At 43.6% G+C, this 16249-nt stretch overlaps 1 protein-coding gene across 8 annotated transcripts in view; it reads right to left on the bottom strand.

The window, feature by feature from the left end:
- Positions 1-1478: 1478 nt before the first annotated feature.
- Positions 1479-16249, bottom strand: part of LOC120103895 (uncharacterized) — a 72729-nt gene continuing 57958 nt past the window's right edge. For 7 of the 8 annotated variants that reach the window (XM_039114696.3, XM_039114695.3, XM_039114697.3 and 4 more), the window contains 3 exons: positions 2157-2267; positions 1960-2050; positions 1479-1727 (listed from right to left, as the gene is read on the bottom strand). In XM_039114696.3, coding sequence (XP_038970624.1) covers positions 1618-1727; positions 1960-2050; positions 2157-2267 — 312 coding nt within the window. In that variant the 3' untranslated portion in view covers positions 1479-1617. The remainder of the gene's footprint in view (positions 1728-1959; positions 2051-2156; positions 2268-16249) is intronic. The other variant, XM_088705358.2, reaches the window with a different exon arrangement.

Genomic DNA, 16249 nt, shown 5'->3' on the forward strand with positions numbered 1-16249 from the left:
AAGATCGGGTGGCTACCCTCCCTGGCTGGATATCCCGAGGCCTCCAAGGCAGCCTCCATCACCATGGGCTCCGGTGTTGTCCGAACCCCCACTTCCTCCGCCCCAGCCGGTGTCGGGGAAGTGAAGCAGCAAGCGCCCTCCCCATGGCTGATCCAAGCGAACTTATAGCAAAAAGCTGGCAGGTTTTCATGGATGAAAGGCTGCCAAAATTTCTCCGCTAGCCCCTTAATGAAGACTCCGGACCTGATAGGGGATCTAGCATCTAGCTCCATCTTCACCCTCGCGTAGCCTAATTTTCGGAGTTGATCGGTGAAGCCATCAATCGTGATTGGCCAACCCATTGTAGCTGCAATCTCCAAGACTCCTCCAAGTACTCGAGCAAGAGCCATGGGAGTCGAAGCCATGCCGCCACCCAGTTCACCTCTTTGAGCCGAAGGACGAAGTCTGGCTGCCACCTCTCCATGTCGAGAAGCTCGCCAGCAACCAACCATGGCCCGTTCACCGCTGCTTCCTAGTCCGCCTCACACTTGAAGTGGAGGGTGTGGTACTACTCTGCCATCGGGAAGGCCTCGACCTGATAGTCGAGCTTCCCCTTCAGGCGCATCTCTCAGGTGACCCCCTCCGCTGAGGCTTGCCTCCTTAAGCTTTGCAGAACCACTGCCACGAACATCCAAGCTTCCCTAGCCTTTGCCACTCTCTTCGAGAGCAGCTCAGGGATAGGGACTTTAGTGAAGTGCCTCTGTAGAGCCACCAGTTCCTTGTCCAAGATCTGGAGATTGGTCCATGCCGCCTGCCAAGAAGACCCCTTCGCCACCTCCGCCCACAATGGGTTGGTCACAGTCACCCCCGAGGATGGTCGCTCCTCGCCAATCTTTGATCCTATGGTCATTTCCTTCATCTTTCCCGGCCTGCGATCACGCATTCTCCTTACCCACCAACTGTTTGAAAGAAGTCCTCACACGTCGCACGAAATTAGAGCATTCGCACTGAAGCATCCTCATGCAGAAATAATCCAGTAAGCTTTTCGCTCTTATGTAAGTCTTTTATTAACCATACCACAGAGACTCGCCCCAGTTATGCCCTTAATCAGATGGTCTGTAGTGGATTACTCTGTTATTCTATTATAATAAATAAGTACACAAGTGAAAAAGGATGTAAAGTAGGATTCGAACTCCTTAAGCAGATAGAAGTTCCAACGATGAATAGCCTCTAAGAAACTACTAAAAGGGAGCTACAGTCCACATCCATTTATGAAGATACCTCATGTCCAGCCTCAAAAAGAAGCTGTGATTAACCCCAATGTAAAACAAACAAATAAGAAGCAACAACTACAAGGAAATCATTCACCAAATAAAAATATCAAGAGATAAAATTAATGTCAATCTTCCTGACAGTTGCTAAAGGTATTGAGCTGAATTTATTGTCCAAGCAGTGAAAAAGGAGGGGCAGCATACCTTGGAGGCAGTTGCAGCACAAAATTTTCGGCAACTGAATTTTTTCATTAATTATTAATGTTGTGTCATGTAGTGAACACCTTATGAAATACCTATCAGTGGCCAATCACCTTTTCAGGAAATGAAATATGTCAGGCAATGTCTAATAAAAGCTCAAGCTACATTAAAATGATTTAGCTCCTTCAACTGTATTTGTGAAACTTTCAGCTGTACTCATCCATTCACTTAGGATTGAATTAACTTCCGCTGGCAGCTCATCATGCGGGCAATGACCTGAAAGAACATCAACAGCATGAACAATGAATAAGGTGACAAGGAGCAAATGTGCCAAGACCCATGCATATATATCTTGACCTCCAATGATGTTTCAGCTTTTTAAAATCATATTTCAGTGCAGTGCATCAGATGGACCATCAACCATATGCACTGAATAAAATGCATAACATGTACAAGAACTAAACAATAATAGCATTATATTTTACATCAGAAAGCCTGAATCAGTTACCTGCATCCAGTTCACTGATTGTGACCCTGATGCAATGCTCTCTGAGCATGGACAAGAATAACTTGGATTTGGAGAGTGGATCTCGCATTCCCTGGTTTATCAAGAAAAGAAACGAGCTTTAGATGAAGCAATCATCATTAGCTGATCAATTGATCAACTGCCAGCTTGACTAAACTAAATCTTAGTAATGCACTTACTTGTATAATTAAGATTTTTCCACCAAAGGAGTCAAATAAATAATTTAGAGGAATTGACAGATTAATGTTTAATATGCTCTCCAGCACTATAGGTACACCAGGATCGTATGACTGAGATACTTGTCAAGGAAGGTGTATAGCATTAGGGGATCACATATTTGACACGTGCATTAAATACATTCCTAAGATTGAGAACATTGCACTCTTATGCTATGCGTAGAATCTCTAATTCTGTATTATCACAAAATTGTCAAGGAAAACAATGGCAAGGTTGGGTCTCTCTACACATGGCACGCTATGATACTACAGTCAGCAGCATCCATCTCAACAAAAGAAAACACAAAATGTATTTCATGACCAATAAGCTAGATTACATAAAGAATCCATTTGATTATTAAATTTGCAGAAAACAACCACATTTTTTTTTCTGTAGGAACATCTAGATTTGAATTTTACGGGACCAGTAGACCCTTCCTTTTAAAATACTTATAGGTATGGTTTTAAGTGTACATCAACTTGTATAACATGTGCATCCATTAACAATTGCTTGCATTGACTAAAATAAACACGTGCCTTCATCCAAGGGCAGAGGCATGATGGTGTCGTAAAGTCCAAAATGGCTTATATCTGTGAAACAAAGGGAACCCTTTTTCAAACGTGAAAATAAAGTGAATTTTTTCTTTTTCAAAAACCTTTTCAATAGTGCCAGTTTGACCTTCCATATCTTGCTCCAACATTATCCATGCTTGTTATGCACAAAAACATAAATTCATTTAGAGTCACAACAAGGAGGAAATTTTCTTAAAAATGGATTTCCATTCCACAGTCTAGTTTGGAGATTACAATAATGAAAAAATGGAATTGAGTTCTATTAAAAGAAATGGACGAAATAAAATTTTGTCCAAATTCAGACAAAACAGAAAAAGGCCATGTTTTCATACTTAGGAGGAACTATTCTATAAAAAAAACTAGTAGAAGAATGTAGTTGCACAGAGGTCATACTATTTTGTGCAGTGCTTTACATTGTATCTTACTATGGGTTGTATCTGGTATTCTCACCATGACGACAACCTTTTACATTTGTATGTTTTGACTATGCACAAAAGCCTCCACCAAGGTTCATGCTATAGCTTGTGTTACCTGGGCACTTGCATCCAGCTCAAAGAATTTGTCTCTGATACATACTGAGTCAGACACATTTAGACACCTAGATACTTATTTTATATTTGTAGCTTCAGATTGATGGTGAGTGGGAGTATTCAAATGATTTTTTGTGGCTTTAGATTGATCGAGAGTTGGAATATTCAAATGATAAATTAGACCCATCATGATGATGTTAAAAGTGGGCAATTGCTCTTTTTAGAGGAATTCGGTGTCAAGAAACTTTGCAAAATGTGATGTTTCTTGCATGATTACATCCTTAAACTAATTTTGGAGTTTGCATGAGAAATTTGCATACTGAAAGACTTCAACAAATCAAATTTTCAATCTTTTCATTTATACTAATTTAAAATAAATATAATTTTTCATTTATACTATTTTAAAAACAAAAAGATTTCAGTTAACAATATCATTTTTCCTACATGTCTCCAAATGTCCTTTCCTTATCATACTGTGTCAGACAATTATATGTGTCAGAATCCAAATTTCACATCCATGTCCATGCAACATAGGCTATAAAATCTAACCTTGCCTCTCAAGTGAACTTAATCCTAAGCCCTTTGTGACATCATCCATGGATCATTGAATATATTGAGCAAGTCATTAGCCAATCCAAACAGTTAGATGTGATAAGCATTGAATATATTGTTCAGTAACCTCTCGGAAACAGTCGACCTCCAGGGTAATGGTCTTGCTGGCGAAGGTCTTCACAAAGATCTGCATCTTGCAAGATTGGGTTGGAAACTTTTTTTTCAACCGAATGAAACTAGATACCTCGGCAAGTGATGGCGATGGCGGCCTCGGCAGCGGCGAAGGGGGGGAAGGCGAGGATTGAAGTCTTGCCTTTTCATCTTTTTGCTTGTTTTTCTTTTCGCTCGGGTAAACCGAGCATGTACTCTTTTTTTTGTTTGGCCTCCACTGAGGTAAGTGTAAAAATTTAAAACTAATGAAAGTAAAGAATTTTCCAAAGTACATGACTTCGGCTTTTGTTCTTGTTGTTTGTTTTTTTTGCTTGAGCTCAGGTCATCGCCCCGAGCTTCGATCTTTTCTTGTATCTCTTTTTGCTCGATTTCTGCCGAGGTCAATGCATGTACTAAAAGATAATGTAAGAAAATTTTCAAAATACCTGGCTTCAGCCTTTACTTGTTCATTTCTTGGCTTGAGTTCAGATCGTTGCACCGAACTCTTCCCCTTGTAGGGCTTTAGCCTGTCTTGGTCTCTTCTGTCAATCTTTCCGGAGTTCGGCTCTCAAAGAATTCCGAGTGGGCTCGGCTTAAGAAGGTCCCAAGTCAGTCCAGGGTGTCTCCATAGTTGCTCATCTCTAGACTATGGTCCTAGAGAAATTCCGAGTAGGCTCGTCTTGTTCATCTCTGAACTATGGTCCTAGAGAAATTCCGAGTGGGTTTGATTGAAGGAGGTCAAGGGTCGGCACGAGGTGCCTCCTTAGTTGATTATCTTGACTATGGTTCCAGAAAAATTTCGAGTGGGCTCAGCTTGTTCATCTCTAGACTATGGTCCCAGAGGAATCCCTGGACTATAGTCCCAAAGGAATATCGAGTGGGCTCGGCTTGTTCATATCTGGACTATGGTCCCAAAAAAATTCCAAGTGGGCTCAGCTTGTTCATCTCTGGACTATGGTCCCAGAGGCATCTCTAGACTATGGTCCTAAAGAAATTTCGAATGGGCTCGGCTTGTTCATCTCTGGACAATGGCCCTAGAGGCATCTCTAGACTATAGTCCTAGAAGAATTCCGAGTGGGCTCGGCTTGTTCATTTTTGGACTATGGTCCTAGAAGCATCTCTGGACTATGGTCCTAAAGGAATTCCAAGTGGGCTCGACTTGAGGAGGCCCCAGGTGCCCCTAGGGTATCTCCCTTGTTGGGGCCCATGCGCCTCTGGGGTGTACCAAAATTGAATACGTCTGTCATAGTCATCCAATCTGAAAGACGCACAATAAGAGAATTTTTATTGAAAATCAGTTCGGACTACAATGAGCTTTAATGATAATAGATGCAGAGGTTGTCGGAGTTTCAAGTTCGTGGGATAGGAGCACCGTCAAGGTGCTCAAGCCTATATGTTCCTAGCCGCACTGCTTCAATCATGCGGTATGGGCCTTCCTAGTTTGGGCTCAGCTTCTCAAGTTTCCCTAGCTGTGACACTTCAGTTTTCCTTAAGACGAGGTCGCTAGGTCGAAAGAGCTTGCCTTTGATTCTGGAGTTGTAGTACCGAGTAGCTTTCCTCTAGTACATTGCTAGGCGGACTTGAGCTTGCTCTCTGGTTTCTTCCAGCAGATCGAGATTAGCCCAGAGCCGACCTAAATTCGTCTAATCGTTGGAGCTTTTTACCTAGAGTGATGGAAGCCCGATCTCCAGTAGGATCATCGCCTCCATTCCAAAGGCGAGCTTGAAGGGCGTTTCTCCGGTGAAAATCCGATGTGTTGTGCGGTATGCCCATAGGACATTGTATAGCTCTTTCGGCCCACAACCCTTTTGCTCGATCGAGCCTTCCCTTTAGCCATAGCAAGATAGTCCAGTTGGTCACCTCGACTTCCCCATTGGTCTGCGGATGTGCCACTGAGGTGAACCGATGGTCGATCCCGAGCTCGGAGCAGAACTCTTTGAATCGGGCATTGTCGAATTAACGCTCGTTGTCTATGATAATTTGAGAGAACCCGAACTTGCAGAGCATGGCCTTCCAGACAGTCCCGAGCATTTGCCTCGGTGATCCGAGTCACCGGCTCAGCTTCTGCCCGCTTGGTGTAGTCCACGCCACAAAGAGGAACTTGTGCTGCCCTGTCGCCATTACGAAGGGTCCGTGGATGTCAATTTCCCACTGTGCCAATAGCCAAGAGGCACTGATCGGTGTCATCGGGACAGCTAGTCGTCATTGGATGTTTGTGTGTCGTTGACATCGATTGCACTTCTTGACGAGGTCAGCCGCATCTTTCGCTGAAGAACTTCAGCTGCTGGACCCCAAGCTTCTTGGAAAGCTCGAGCTCAGTGATGAGCGCTTCATACTCGGCCTCGTTATTTAAGGCTGAGAACTTGAACCACAGAGCATACTCTGTGATTACTCTGTCTGAGCTGGTGAGTATGAGTTCAGCCCCACTGCCCTCCGGGCCTATTGACCCATCTACATGCAGGATCCACGACCGCTCTATGGTCTTCCTTTTGGAAAGCTCGGCAGAATCTTCGTCGGCAATGGCGCACCCCACCAGAAAATCTGCTAACACCTGCGCCTTGATAGGCAGCCGAGGTCGGTACTCCAGGTCGAACTCTCCGAGCTCCACCGCCCACTTTGCTAGCCGACCTACATTTTCGGGCTTCTGCAAGATCTACTTGACTAGCTGGTCAATTAGGATTGTGACAGAATGGGCCTGAAAAGATGGCCGAAGCTTTCGAGCTGAGATGATAAGGGCATATATCTTCTCAAGCTTGGAATATCTGGTCTCGACATTCTGCAGGATTCGGCTCGTGTAGTAGATCGGCTTCTAGCACCTTTTTTCTTCCGACACCAAGACTAAACTCGCAGCAGAAGGAGAAACGGCCAGATACAAGTAGAGGATTCTCCAACCTGTGGTTTTGTAAGGGACGATGAGCTAAGGTACTCCTTCAATTGGTCGAAGGCCTCTCGACACTCCTCGATCCAATGAAAGTTTTTCGGGTGCTTCAAGGCCTTGAAGAATGAGAGGGAGCGCTCTACCGATTTGGAGACGAATATCGCAAATGCGGCAATCCATCCAATCAGGCGTTGGACTTCTTTTACATTCCTTGGCGGATGCATCTCTTGCACTGCTCGGATCTTCTAGGAATTTGCCTTAATGCCTCGCTGCATCACCATAGATCCTAGAAATTTTTTTGTGGTGACCCCACAAACGCACTTCGTCAGGTTGAACTTCATTTGGTACCTTCTGAGGGTCGCAAAAGAATCCTCCAGGTTAACGATGTGCTGCTCCACTGCTCGACTTTTCACGAGCATATCGTCCACGTACACCTTTATATTTCGGCCAATCTGCTCCTTGAAGATTTTGTTGACAAAGCACTGGTAAGTGGCCCTTTATTCTTTAAGCCAAAGGGCATTACCTTGTAATAGTAGAGGACTTTGTCAGTAAGAAAGGCTATCTTCTCCTCATTCTCGGGCGCCATCGGGATTTGGTTGTACCCAAAGAAAGCATTCATGAAGGTCTTTTAGGTAGGCCATATTCAGATCGGTGTAATCGATGCAGACTCACCACTTTTCATTAGATTTTCTGACAAGTACATTGGCTAGCCAGTCAGGGCAGCTTGCCTCATGAACAAAGCCGGCCTCCAAAAGCTTGTCAATCTCCTAGTTTATGATTTGCTGCCTTTCCGCGGCAAAGTCCTTTTCTTCTGCCGCACAGGTCGGTGAGTCGGGTCCACATTGAGCTCGTGAGCCATCACCTCAGGGCTTATGCCTAGCACGTCAGCAGCCGACCAGGCGCAGACATACGTGTTTGTGCGGAGAAAGTTGATCACTTCAGCTCGGTTTTCTTCACTTAGCCTGGACCTGATCTAGACAGTTCGGTCTGGCTCATCTTTTCGAAAAGGGACCTGCGCCAACTCTTCGGCCATTATCCTCATTGCTCCTTCAGCTTGTCCCTTGTGTCCAGCCTCTCGATCAGTAGGATTTCTACCGGCTTCTTTCCTTTGAGGGTGGCCATGTAGCATTGACGAACCATTGCTTGGTCACCTCGAATTTCTACCTCTGCTCCTCATGGAGAATCGCATGAGCAGATGGTAGGTGGATACCACATCTCAAAAAGTGTTCAGACAAGATCAGCCCAAGATTGCATTGCAGGCTGAGGGCACTCAAACCACGAGGAAGTCTAGCCTCAAAGTGTTACTTCGGAGTTCTTGTCCTGCAGTAACCGGTAGATTGATCACTCCTATGAGAACCGAGTTTTTCGAGAAACTGACCAGATGAGTGTTGACTCTCCAAAGTTGTTCAGCATACAATCTCCCATTATCAATAAGTACTCTCTTTGGAAAGCATCATAAAATAATACGTCGGTCGAGCTTCAATTATCAATAAGCACTCTTTACATTGTATTTTGTAATAGTAAGAAAAATAACTATGGCGTGGTCATGAGTTCGAAGTCCCCCTTGGTCGGCATTGGAGAAGGTGATGTTCTCTCCCGTGCACTCTCTTCGGGATAGCCTCGACCTTGAGGCTCGGCTACCTGAGGTGCCTAGGACCTCGGTAGGACCGCTGGAGATGGAGTTGATGATCCTAGTAGTCGAACAATTATCGATCAGCTCCGAGGATGGCGGATCAGAGGCCGAAGTGGGCGCTCTCCGGTCTTGCCGAGTGCACACGTACCGGTCCAGCTGCTCGCACCGAATGAGTGCCTCAATTTCATCCTTGAGCTCGATGCCATCTTCGGTGTCATGGTCGTGAACCCGATGAAGTGGCAATACTTCTTCTGGTCTCTCTTAGTCACCAAGCCCTTCATCCGATGCGAAGGGCGCAGGTAGCCTCGACCATCAATCTCCATAAGGATATAAGTCCTCGAAGCAGTAAGAGGATTATACCTTTCAAACTTCCAAAGAGGGCTCTTGGGTCGCCGCAAGCCCCCTCTTGCCTCCTTAGGGAGATCTCCCGCCAGTAGATACGCGATGGGAGGCCATGGCCTCCTCCATATTGGCATACTTGTCCGTTGTGCCAGCATTCCGGGCTGCCCAGCGCGCGGTACTCTGAAGCCGTACCGATAAAAACCAGTCCGGTTCACACCAGTACAAGGCGGTATCAAGCTTGTACCGGTGAGAACCGGTCCGATTCCCACCAGTACGCCTCCGTACCGTTCGGTTCGGCCTCTTTAGGGTCGGAACCATTTTCTACCATCGTACCGAACCGGTCTGGTACGTGCTGAACCGGCCGGTACGGGACGGTTCAGCAGACCATGCTTGGTGCAACAATAAGGTTGCCCCATTGTCACTTAAAAGTCACAGGTTTGAAACGTGGAACTTGCCACTCTACAAGTGGGGATAAGGCTACATACATCTGTCCTAGACCCTGCAATGGCAGAAGAGTCATGCACTAGGATACCCTTTATTTATTTGAAGGATGCACTAGGGAAGCTGGTGCCGATTCAAGTTTTCAGGGAATTTCCAAAGTGGATATGTTAACCTAGGTAAAAGGTTTCTACAACTGAGGTACGAATACATGGTAAAACACCTCACTAGTACTATATAGGCACTAAAAGATGTATAATGTGTCTACAAAATCATACTGTACTAAAAAGGTACTAGTATGGGCACTAGTACTAGTAATTGAACCTTTGACTTCTAATGCATCAACATCAGGATTTTAAGGGGATGAATTAACAAATCAATGGCGCACTGCCCACAGCGCGCCGCGGACTTCTAATGCATCAACATCAGGATTTTAAGGGGATGAATTGCCAAATCAATGGCACACTACCCACAGCGCGCGGGCGGCGCGCTGTGGCAAACCAATGCGAACCAGAAAACCGGTGCAAACCGACCCGCGTGCTTTAGCAAACCAATGCGAACCGGTCGGTTCGTACCAATTCCAACCTATACCAGACAGAACCGTCCGGTTCCATCCGGTACGCATCTAGTATCGGCCGGTTTAGGTCAGTTCCGGCCCCATAAGAGCCGGATCCATTTTTTAATGCCGAACCGGACCGGTCGGCGCTGGTACCGGTTTGGTACAGGCTGAACCGGCCGGTACAGGTCGGTTCAGCATTTCTTGCATCCCTCTCTACCAATGTCTTGACATTGCTCTTTAACTAGCTTGTTAAGGAGACTTATCTATTGTTGAATTGATCGAAAACCTATAATCATGCTTTTTTCCCCCAAATCTTAAATGCTCTTGATAACCATCGACTAACTCATTGAATGCTTCTACTTTTCTGACATGATCTTTCATGGGTATTGTCAGAATTCGACCATCTAATTAGATACCACTTCTAAGATGCCAAGATGCAACAACAATTATTCAATGCTTTTGTCATCACTGTTATCATGTCTACTATGCCCTAGCCTCTTGCTTTTATGACCGCCACTCCTCCCTTTAAGACCCTTATCATGTACCTAGCTTAGTTGAAACCCTCATATGTGCAACCATTATTACCATAAGCAATCCTACCATACATATCTCAAGCAACTCTAAGCCCTAAATGCTTGAGGTTCCGCCCTTTTTCCCATTAACATATCCTTGCTATTGCCACTTCAAGTCTATATGCTATTGATGGTTATTCCATTGTCTCCAACAAACTATCTGATAAGTGCTAAATAATGCACAAATTAATATCTTATTCATAGCACTTATTATTATTTTAATTCACATATTTTGTAAATTCAACTAAAAAAATGTGTTACCTTCATCACTGCATTTTAATAAATTATTAAAAGTAATTCGAGTTTTACTTATTTATTTACTGATTGAGCTTAATGTATGCGGGTCAAATCAAGCTTAATTAGGTAAAGCCTAAACTAACACTGCATCATTTCATAATTTTACATCCTCCAGAGTCGACTCCAAGAACTCTTCTCCAGAACCCAGTGCTTCCCATTAATTCCTGACTCTTCACAAGTTCACCTAAATTTCTTCCCACTCGTTCCAACTCTTTTTTCACATGATTCAATTCTCCTATTTTAATCTCAAAAACAATAAAATCCCTTCAATTATTTGTCTCTCAGATCTCAAAGCATACCATCATATTTGCACGAATCCCAAAGCAACCAATTTCCCTCCAAATCTCCGCGTCAACATTTCAATGTCCCAGCCATTATTCCGGATCAACCCCATCCGGATTTTCCACCAAATCCAACTCTCCTTGCTTCAGCGGAACAGGACCACGTCTTCCGCAATCCAAACATCCCTCCTTAGCTTCATCTTCCCGAATCTCCTGTGCTTCCCACGTCCACATTTTCCCAGCATCCTCATCCTCTCCCTCCGAGATCTTCTCAAACACCTACAGCCGGATCCCAAAGCCTCAGCCGAGATACTCTCAAACATCATCCAAGCTTTATCCGAATTCCCTGTTCCCAACCGTATGAACCGCATCCTCTTCTTTTGGCTTGATCCCATTTGTCCACGAATGAAGTCTCACACGACATTCCTCTCTCCCGAAAATCTTTTCATCCCGTTTACATGCTGCTCCACGTCCGCAGCTTCATCCTTCCGGATCACTCCACCATCCACGGATTTCTCCTGCAGCCAATCCCCTGTTTCGGAACCACTTCTTCCCAGCCGAGATATTCTCAACTTCACTCTCCCTTCCGCATTCAAAATCCCAGCAATCTCCTCACCCCAACAGATCAATCCTTCCTCCCAAACCGACCAATCCTTATCCCAACTAGATTCCCAGCTCCACACCACAGCCGAAGGATCCATCCAACCTACATCCCCTGCTTCGGATAAGTTCCAAACTCCCTCCCATTCGCAGTTGTCCAGCAAATCCTTCATCGCCCATGATGAATCCAACGCGTCCCAGCCGCGTTGAAGAAACGCCGATTTCTTCCATCGCCCACGGACAGCAGCTCACGGATCCAAACCTGCCTTGTAATCTTCTTCCACGCGTCTGTTCACAGTATCCCGAGCTTCACGTCCAACTCCAGCAAGATCCCAGCCTTCCTTCCCCACGATTTATCCTCACGCATCTTTCGGCATCTTCTCTCAGCCGTGATCGTCATTCCCCTGCTTCACGCATCTTCTCCTTTGATCAGCATCCCAGCAGCCGGATCCAAGATTCGAACTACAGCAGTCCAGCGAATCAGGCCAAACTTCATCCCAACAGCAAAGGGTTCATCCTTACCCATGATTCGAAATAAGGAAGAGGAAAGAGAGATTGGAGCCTATAAAAGGCCAGGCGTGAAACAGAGGAAGCAACTTGGCTGGGGATCCCCTCCTCTTCGGCTCTTCTCAGGTTGAGTTCCCACAAGAATAAAAGGGGAGAGAGAACTTTTGGGTATTATGGGAATAACTCCCCACGGAAATAACAAAATATATGAGGAAGGGAGTTTGATTTTTATTCAGTTCGTGTTGAGATTAGTCTGAGAGGAAAGACGAAGAAGGGAGGAACCCAGTCATGATGAAGGCCTTCTGCGTCGTTGTTGCTACCTCCGATACCATGGAAGGCTGATCTCTTCACTAGGGCTGGATGCAGCCCTAACAAAGGGATACGGATTTTATATTTTTGATTTCTATTTCCTTGAGTTGTATAAACTTTATTCTGTTCTTAATGAATATTTTATTTCATCCCATATTTAATTTCTGTGATTTTAAGTATGATGTTTATACAACTGTTTTTCATGATCACTAAGTTAATGTAAGATCATCCATGCTTAGGGAAGATGCAGTGTCCAGCCGCATTAGTTTAGGGTAGACATTTCATGCTAACTGAAGATGGATGTTCCTAAATTACTTTTGTGAAATTTTATTTGAATGCTTATAAGGCTTGTAGCCAATTTGCATGTTAATCCAAGAACGAATTAAAATATAAATAACCCTTGTTCCGATGTTAGTGGTGAATTCCTTGCCCTAGGTTCCCCCAAACTGATATCATTTTAATTGCATTTTTTTTTATTAAATTTCTTAGTTTAATTTTCTTCAAAAACTTTTTCTTTTAAATATTTTTTTTTTAAGAAAACAACTATACCCCAATCCCTGTAGATCGATACCCGTAATCACTATCCTACTAGATACGTGCTATTGCGTGGTCTTTAAAGTTGACTATCAATTTTTGGCGCCGTTGCCGGGGATTGCTAGCATAGTTGTTTTTCTTTTCATAAATTAAACTTTCAAAATATATATATATATCTAAAATAAAATAAAAATATTTTCTATTTTTGTTACTTTCCTTATCTCATTCTTCGCTCTTACTAATTTTTGGTTTTTCTTTTGGTATTATTTGATCAGGAATCGAAGAGGAAATCTGGGACGATCAAAAAGGGAACTGCTGAAAAAGGAATGCTGTAGAGGTTTGCCTAAAAATAAAAAAAAATTTGCTGGAGAAATTTCCTTTGGTAACCTTTAAACCTTTCTTGTTTAAATTGATTCCCAGTTTGCTTGAAATTTTGTGGTGATTGTTTGATTTTAATTTCAGTAAAAGTGTCAATGCATGCTTGATACACATACACCAATTAATCCGCACATAGTAAGGGCAATCACCCCAACAAGATAAGAACTGGATTTCATCACCAGATTCTTGCCCAAATTAGGTGAACCAATTCGCACATAGCTATCACTTTAATTAAAATCAATTAGACGTTGGCTCCTAGGGACATTCGAGCTCAATAGGACGAAGATCACCGAAAGTTGCACCAATTTCACTCTGTGGCTCAGTTGATGTCTAGGCAAGCTTTGTCCCAAGGGAGACAGTTCATCTGTTCGAGGCAAGTGGTTTTTAAGTGGGACCTTTGCAACGCATTGTAACCCCCCCACTTACCTGGGAGCTTACCTGGTCAACTCAGTTATTAGACCGGATTGGAGGCTTAGGTGCCCTCTTCAAACCAGTTAGGAGCTGTCTAGTGATTTTAGGGTAAACACAAGGATTTGATGTGTTTTATTTTAATGAATGCTTGACTGCACTTGATTGATCAGAAAAGTTTTAGTGTATGCTAGGGTGTCGTTCCAGATCTCCTGAATTAATACCTTTTGATTCTGAAATAGAGCGTTCTATTAGGGCCCTTCGAGCCGAAATCCGCACCTATAGAACAATAGGATTTACACCACTTATCGAGATGGCTGAAGAACAACCCAAACTGTTAAAGGAGTACTTTACTCCTTCCATTTATACCTCTCCATCTTGTATTCGACTACCTGATACCACTGCTGCTGTACAGTATGAAATAAAGTCTAGTGTGATACAAATGCTCCCATCTTTTTATGGACTCAACAATGAAGACCCATACAAACATTTAGATGAGTTTCTTGAGATCTGCACTACTGTCAAAATTCAGAACTTCACTGATGATGCTCTAAAACTTAGGCTGTTTCCTTTTTCCCTTAAGGATAGAGCTAAGCAGTGGCTCCATTCATTAGAAGCCAATTCCATTCTCTCTTGGGCTCAAATGCAACATGAATTTCTGAAAAAATATTTTTCCATAGAAAGAACGAACCAATTTAGGCGTGCGATCACGAGCTTCTCCCAATCTAACGGTGAAGAATTTCATGAAACCTGGGAAAAATTTAGAGATTTACTCCGAAAATGTCCGCATCATCAAATACCCAAATGGCAGTTAGTGCAATGCTTTTATGACGGGTTGTCTGAACGAAATCGTCAAATGGTTGATGCTTCTTGTGGGGGAACTTTCATGCTTAAGAGTGAGCATGAGGCATGGCAGATGTTTGAAAACCTTAATGAAAATTTCCTCCACCATGCCTCCTCCGCTCGTCAAGCACCCCCGAGTTCTTAAAGAAAAGGGACCATATATGAAGTTAGCCAGTCCATAGGTCTATCTGACAAAGTAGATGCACTATCCCGCAAGTTGGACCAGCTAATGTCTAGAGAACAGCTTCCAAACTTTCCCCAAGCACAAGTCTGTGCTCTTTGTTCTAGCCCGTCTCACCCTATTCATGAATGCCCTTCCGCAGCTCAATTTCCTGAATTTGTGCAAGAACAAGTAAATGCTGCCCAAACACAATCCCGACCGGATAATGATCCATATTCTACCACTTACAACCCGGGATGGCGAAATCATCCAAACTTTTCTTGGAAGCAGCAAGCTTCGAATACTGCCCAACCCTACTCCCAAAATTTTCAAAACCCTCAGAATTTTCAAACCCCACAAAATATGCATCCCTACCGTCCCTCGACTCAATTTCAACACAATCCTCCTCCATCCCAAAGAAACACAGCCTTTGAGAAGAAAGTGTTGACCGCCCTTCAAGGTTTGGAAACTATTACACAATTGGTGCACTCTCACACGCAATCCATCGCCAAGCTAGAATCCCAAATGGGGCAACTAGCTAATGCACTGAACAAGCGAGAGGAAGGAAAGATTCCAAGCCAACCACTAAGTAATCCTAGGGGACAATACATGGCTCAAGAAAATCAACTAAATACAATTCATCATGAACAAGCCAATGCTTTGACTACCCTAAGGAGTGGACGTGTAGTAGACAATAAGATTGGGGAGGACAACAATAAGAAAGGTGAAGAAGAAGATAGAAATATGTTAAATGAAAATCTAAAACCTTCTTCTTCTTCTTCAGCTAGTCCACCTTCTGCCAAAACTCACATCCCAAAGGCCCCATTTCCTGAAGCTCTTAATTCACCCTCTCCCTTTGGCAAAAAGGAAACTTCACTAGAGGAGATGATGGAGGTTTTCAAACAAGTCAAAATTAACCTCCCGCTTCTTGATGCTATTAGACAAGTTCCCTCCTATGCTAAATTTCTCAAAGACCTTTATACCCAAAAGCGAAAATCTAGGACACATGTGCCTAAAAAGGTCTTCCTAACTGAGCAAGTGAGTTCTATTCTCCAACACAACACCCCTCCGAAATTCAAAGATCCTGGTGCTCCCACCATCTCCTGTGTCTTAGGAAATAATTTAATTGATCGAGCACTCTTAGATCTAGGAGCAAGTGTCAACCTTTTACCTTACTCAGTTTATGAGAAACTTGGGTTAGGTGAGTTAAAACCAACCTCGGTATCTCTTCAATTGGCTGATCGATCTGTAAAAATACCACGAGGAATAATTGAAGACGTCCTAGTCAAGGCAGACAAATTCTATTTTCCAGTCGATTTTATCGTCCTTGATATGGAACCTGTGCCTAATCTTAAGAAACAGATCCCTATGATTCTAGGTCGTCCCTTTTTAGCTACAGCCAATACGAGTATAAATTGTAGAACTGGGGTGATGAATATATCTTTTGGAAATATGAAGGTCAAGTTAAATATATTTCGTGCCTCTGATCAACCCGCAAAAGAAGTTGAGTGCT

Source organism: Phoenix dactylifera, chromosome 10, assembly GCF_051530095.1.
Source record: "Phoenix dactylifera cultivar Ajwa chromosome 10, Ajwa_hap1_PhDact_Kaust_v1.1, whole genome shotgun sequence".
Classification (NCBI taxonomy): Eukaryota; Viridiplantae; Streptophyta; class Magnoliopsida; order Arecales; family Arecaceae; genus Phoenix; species Phoenix dactylifera.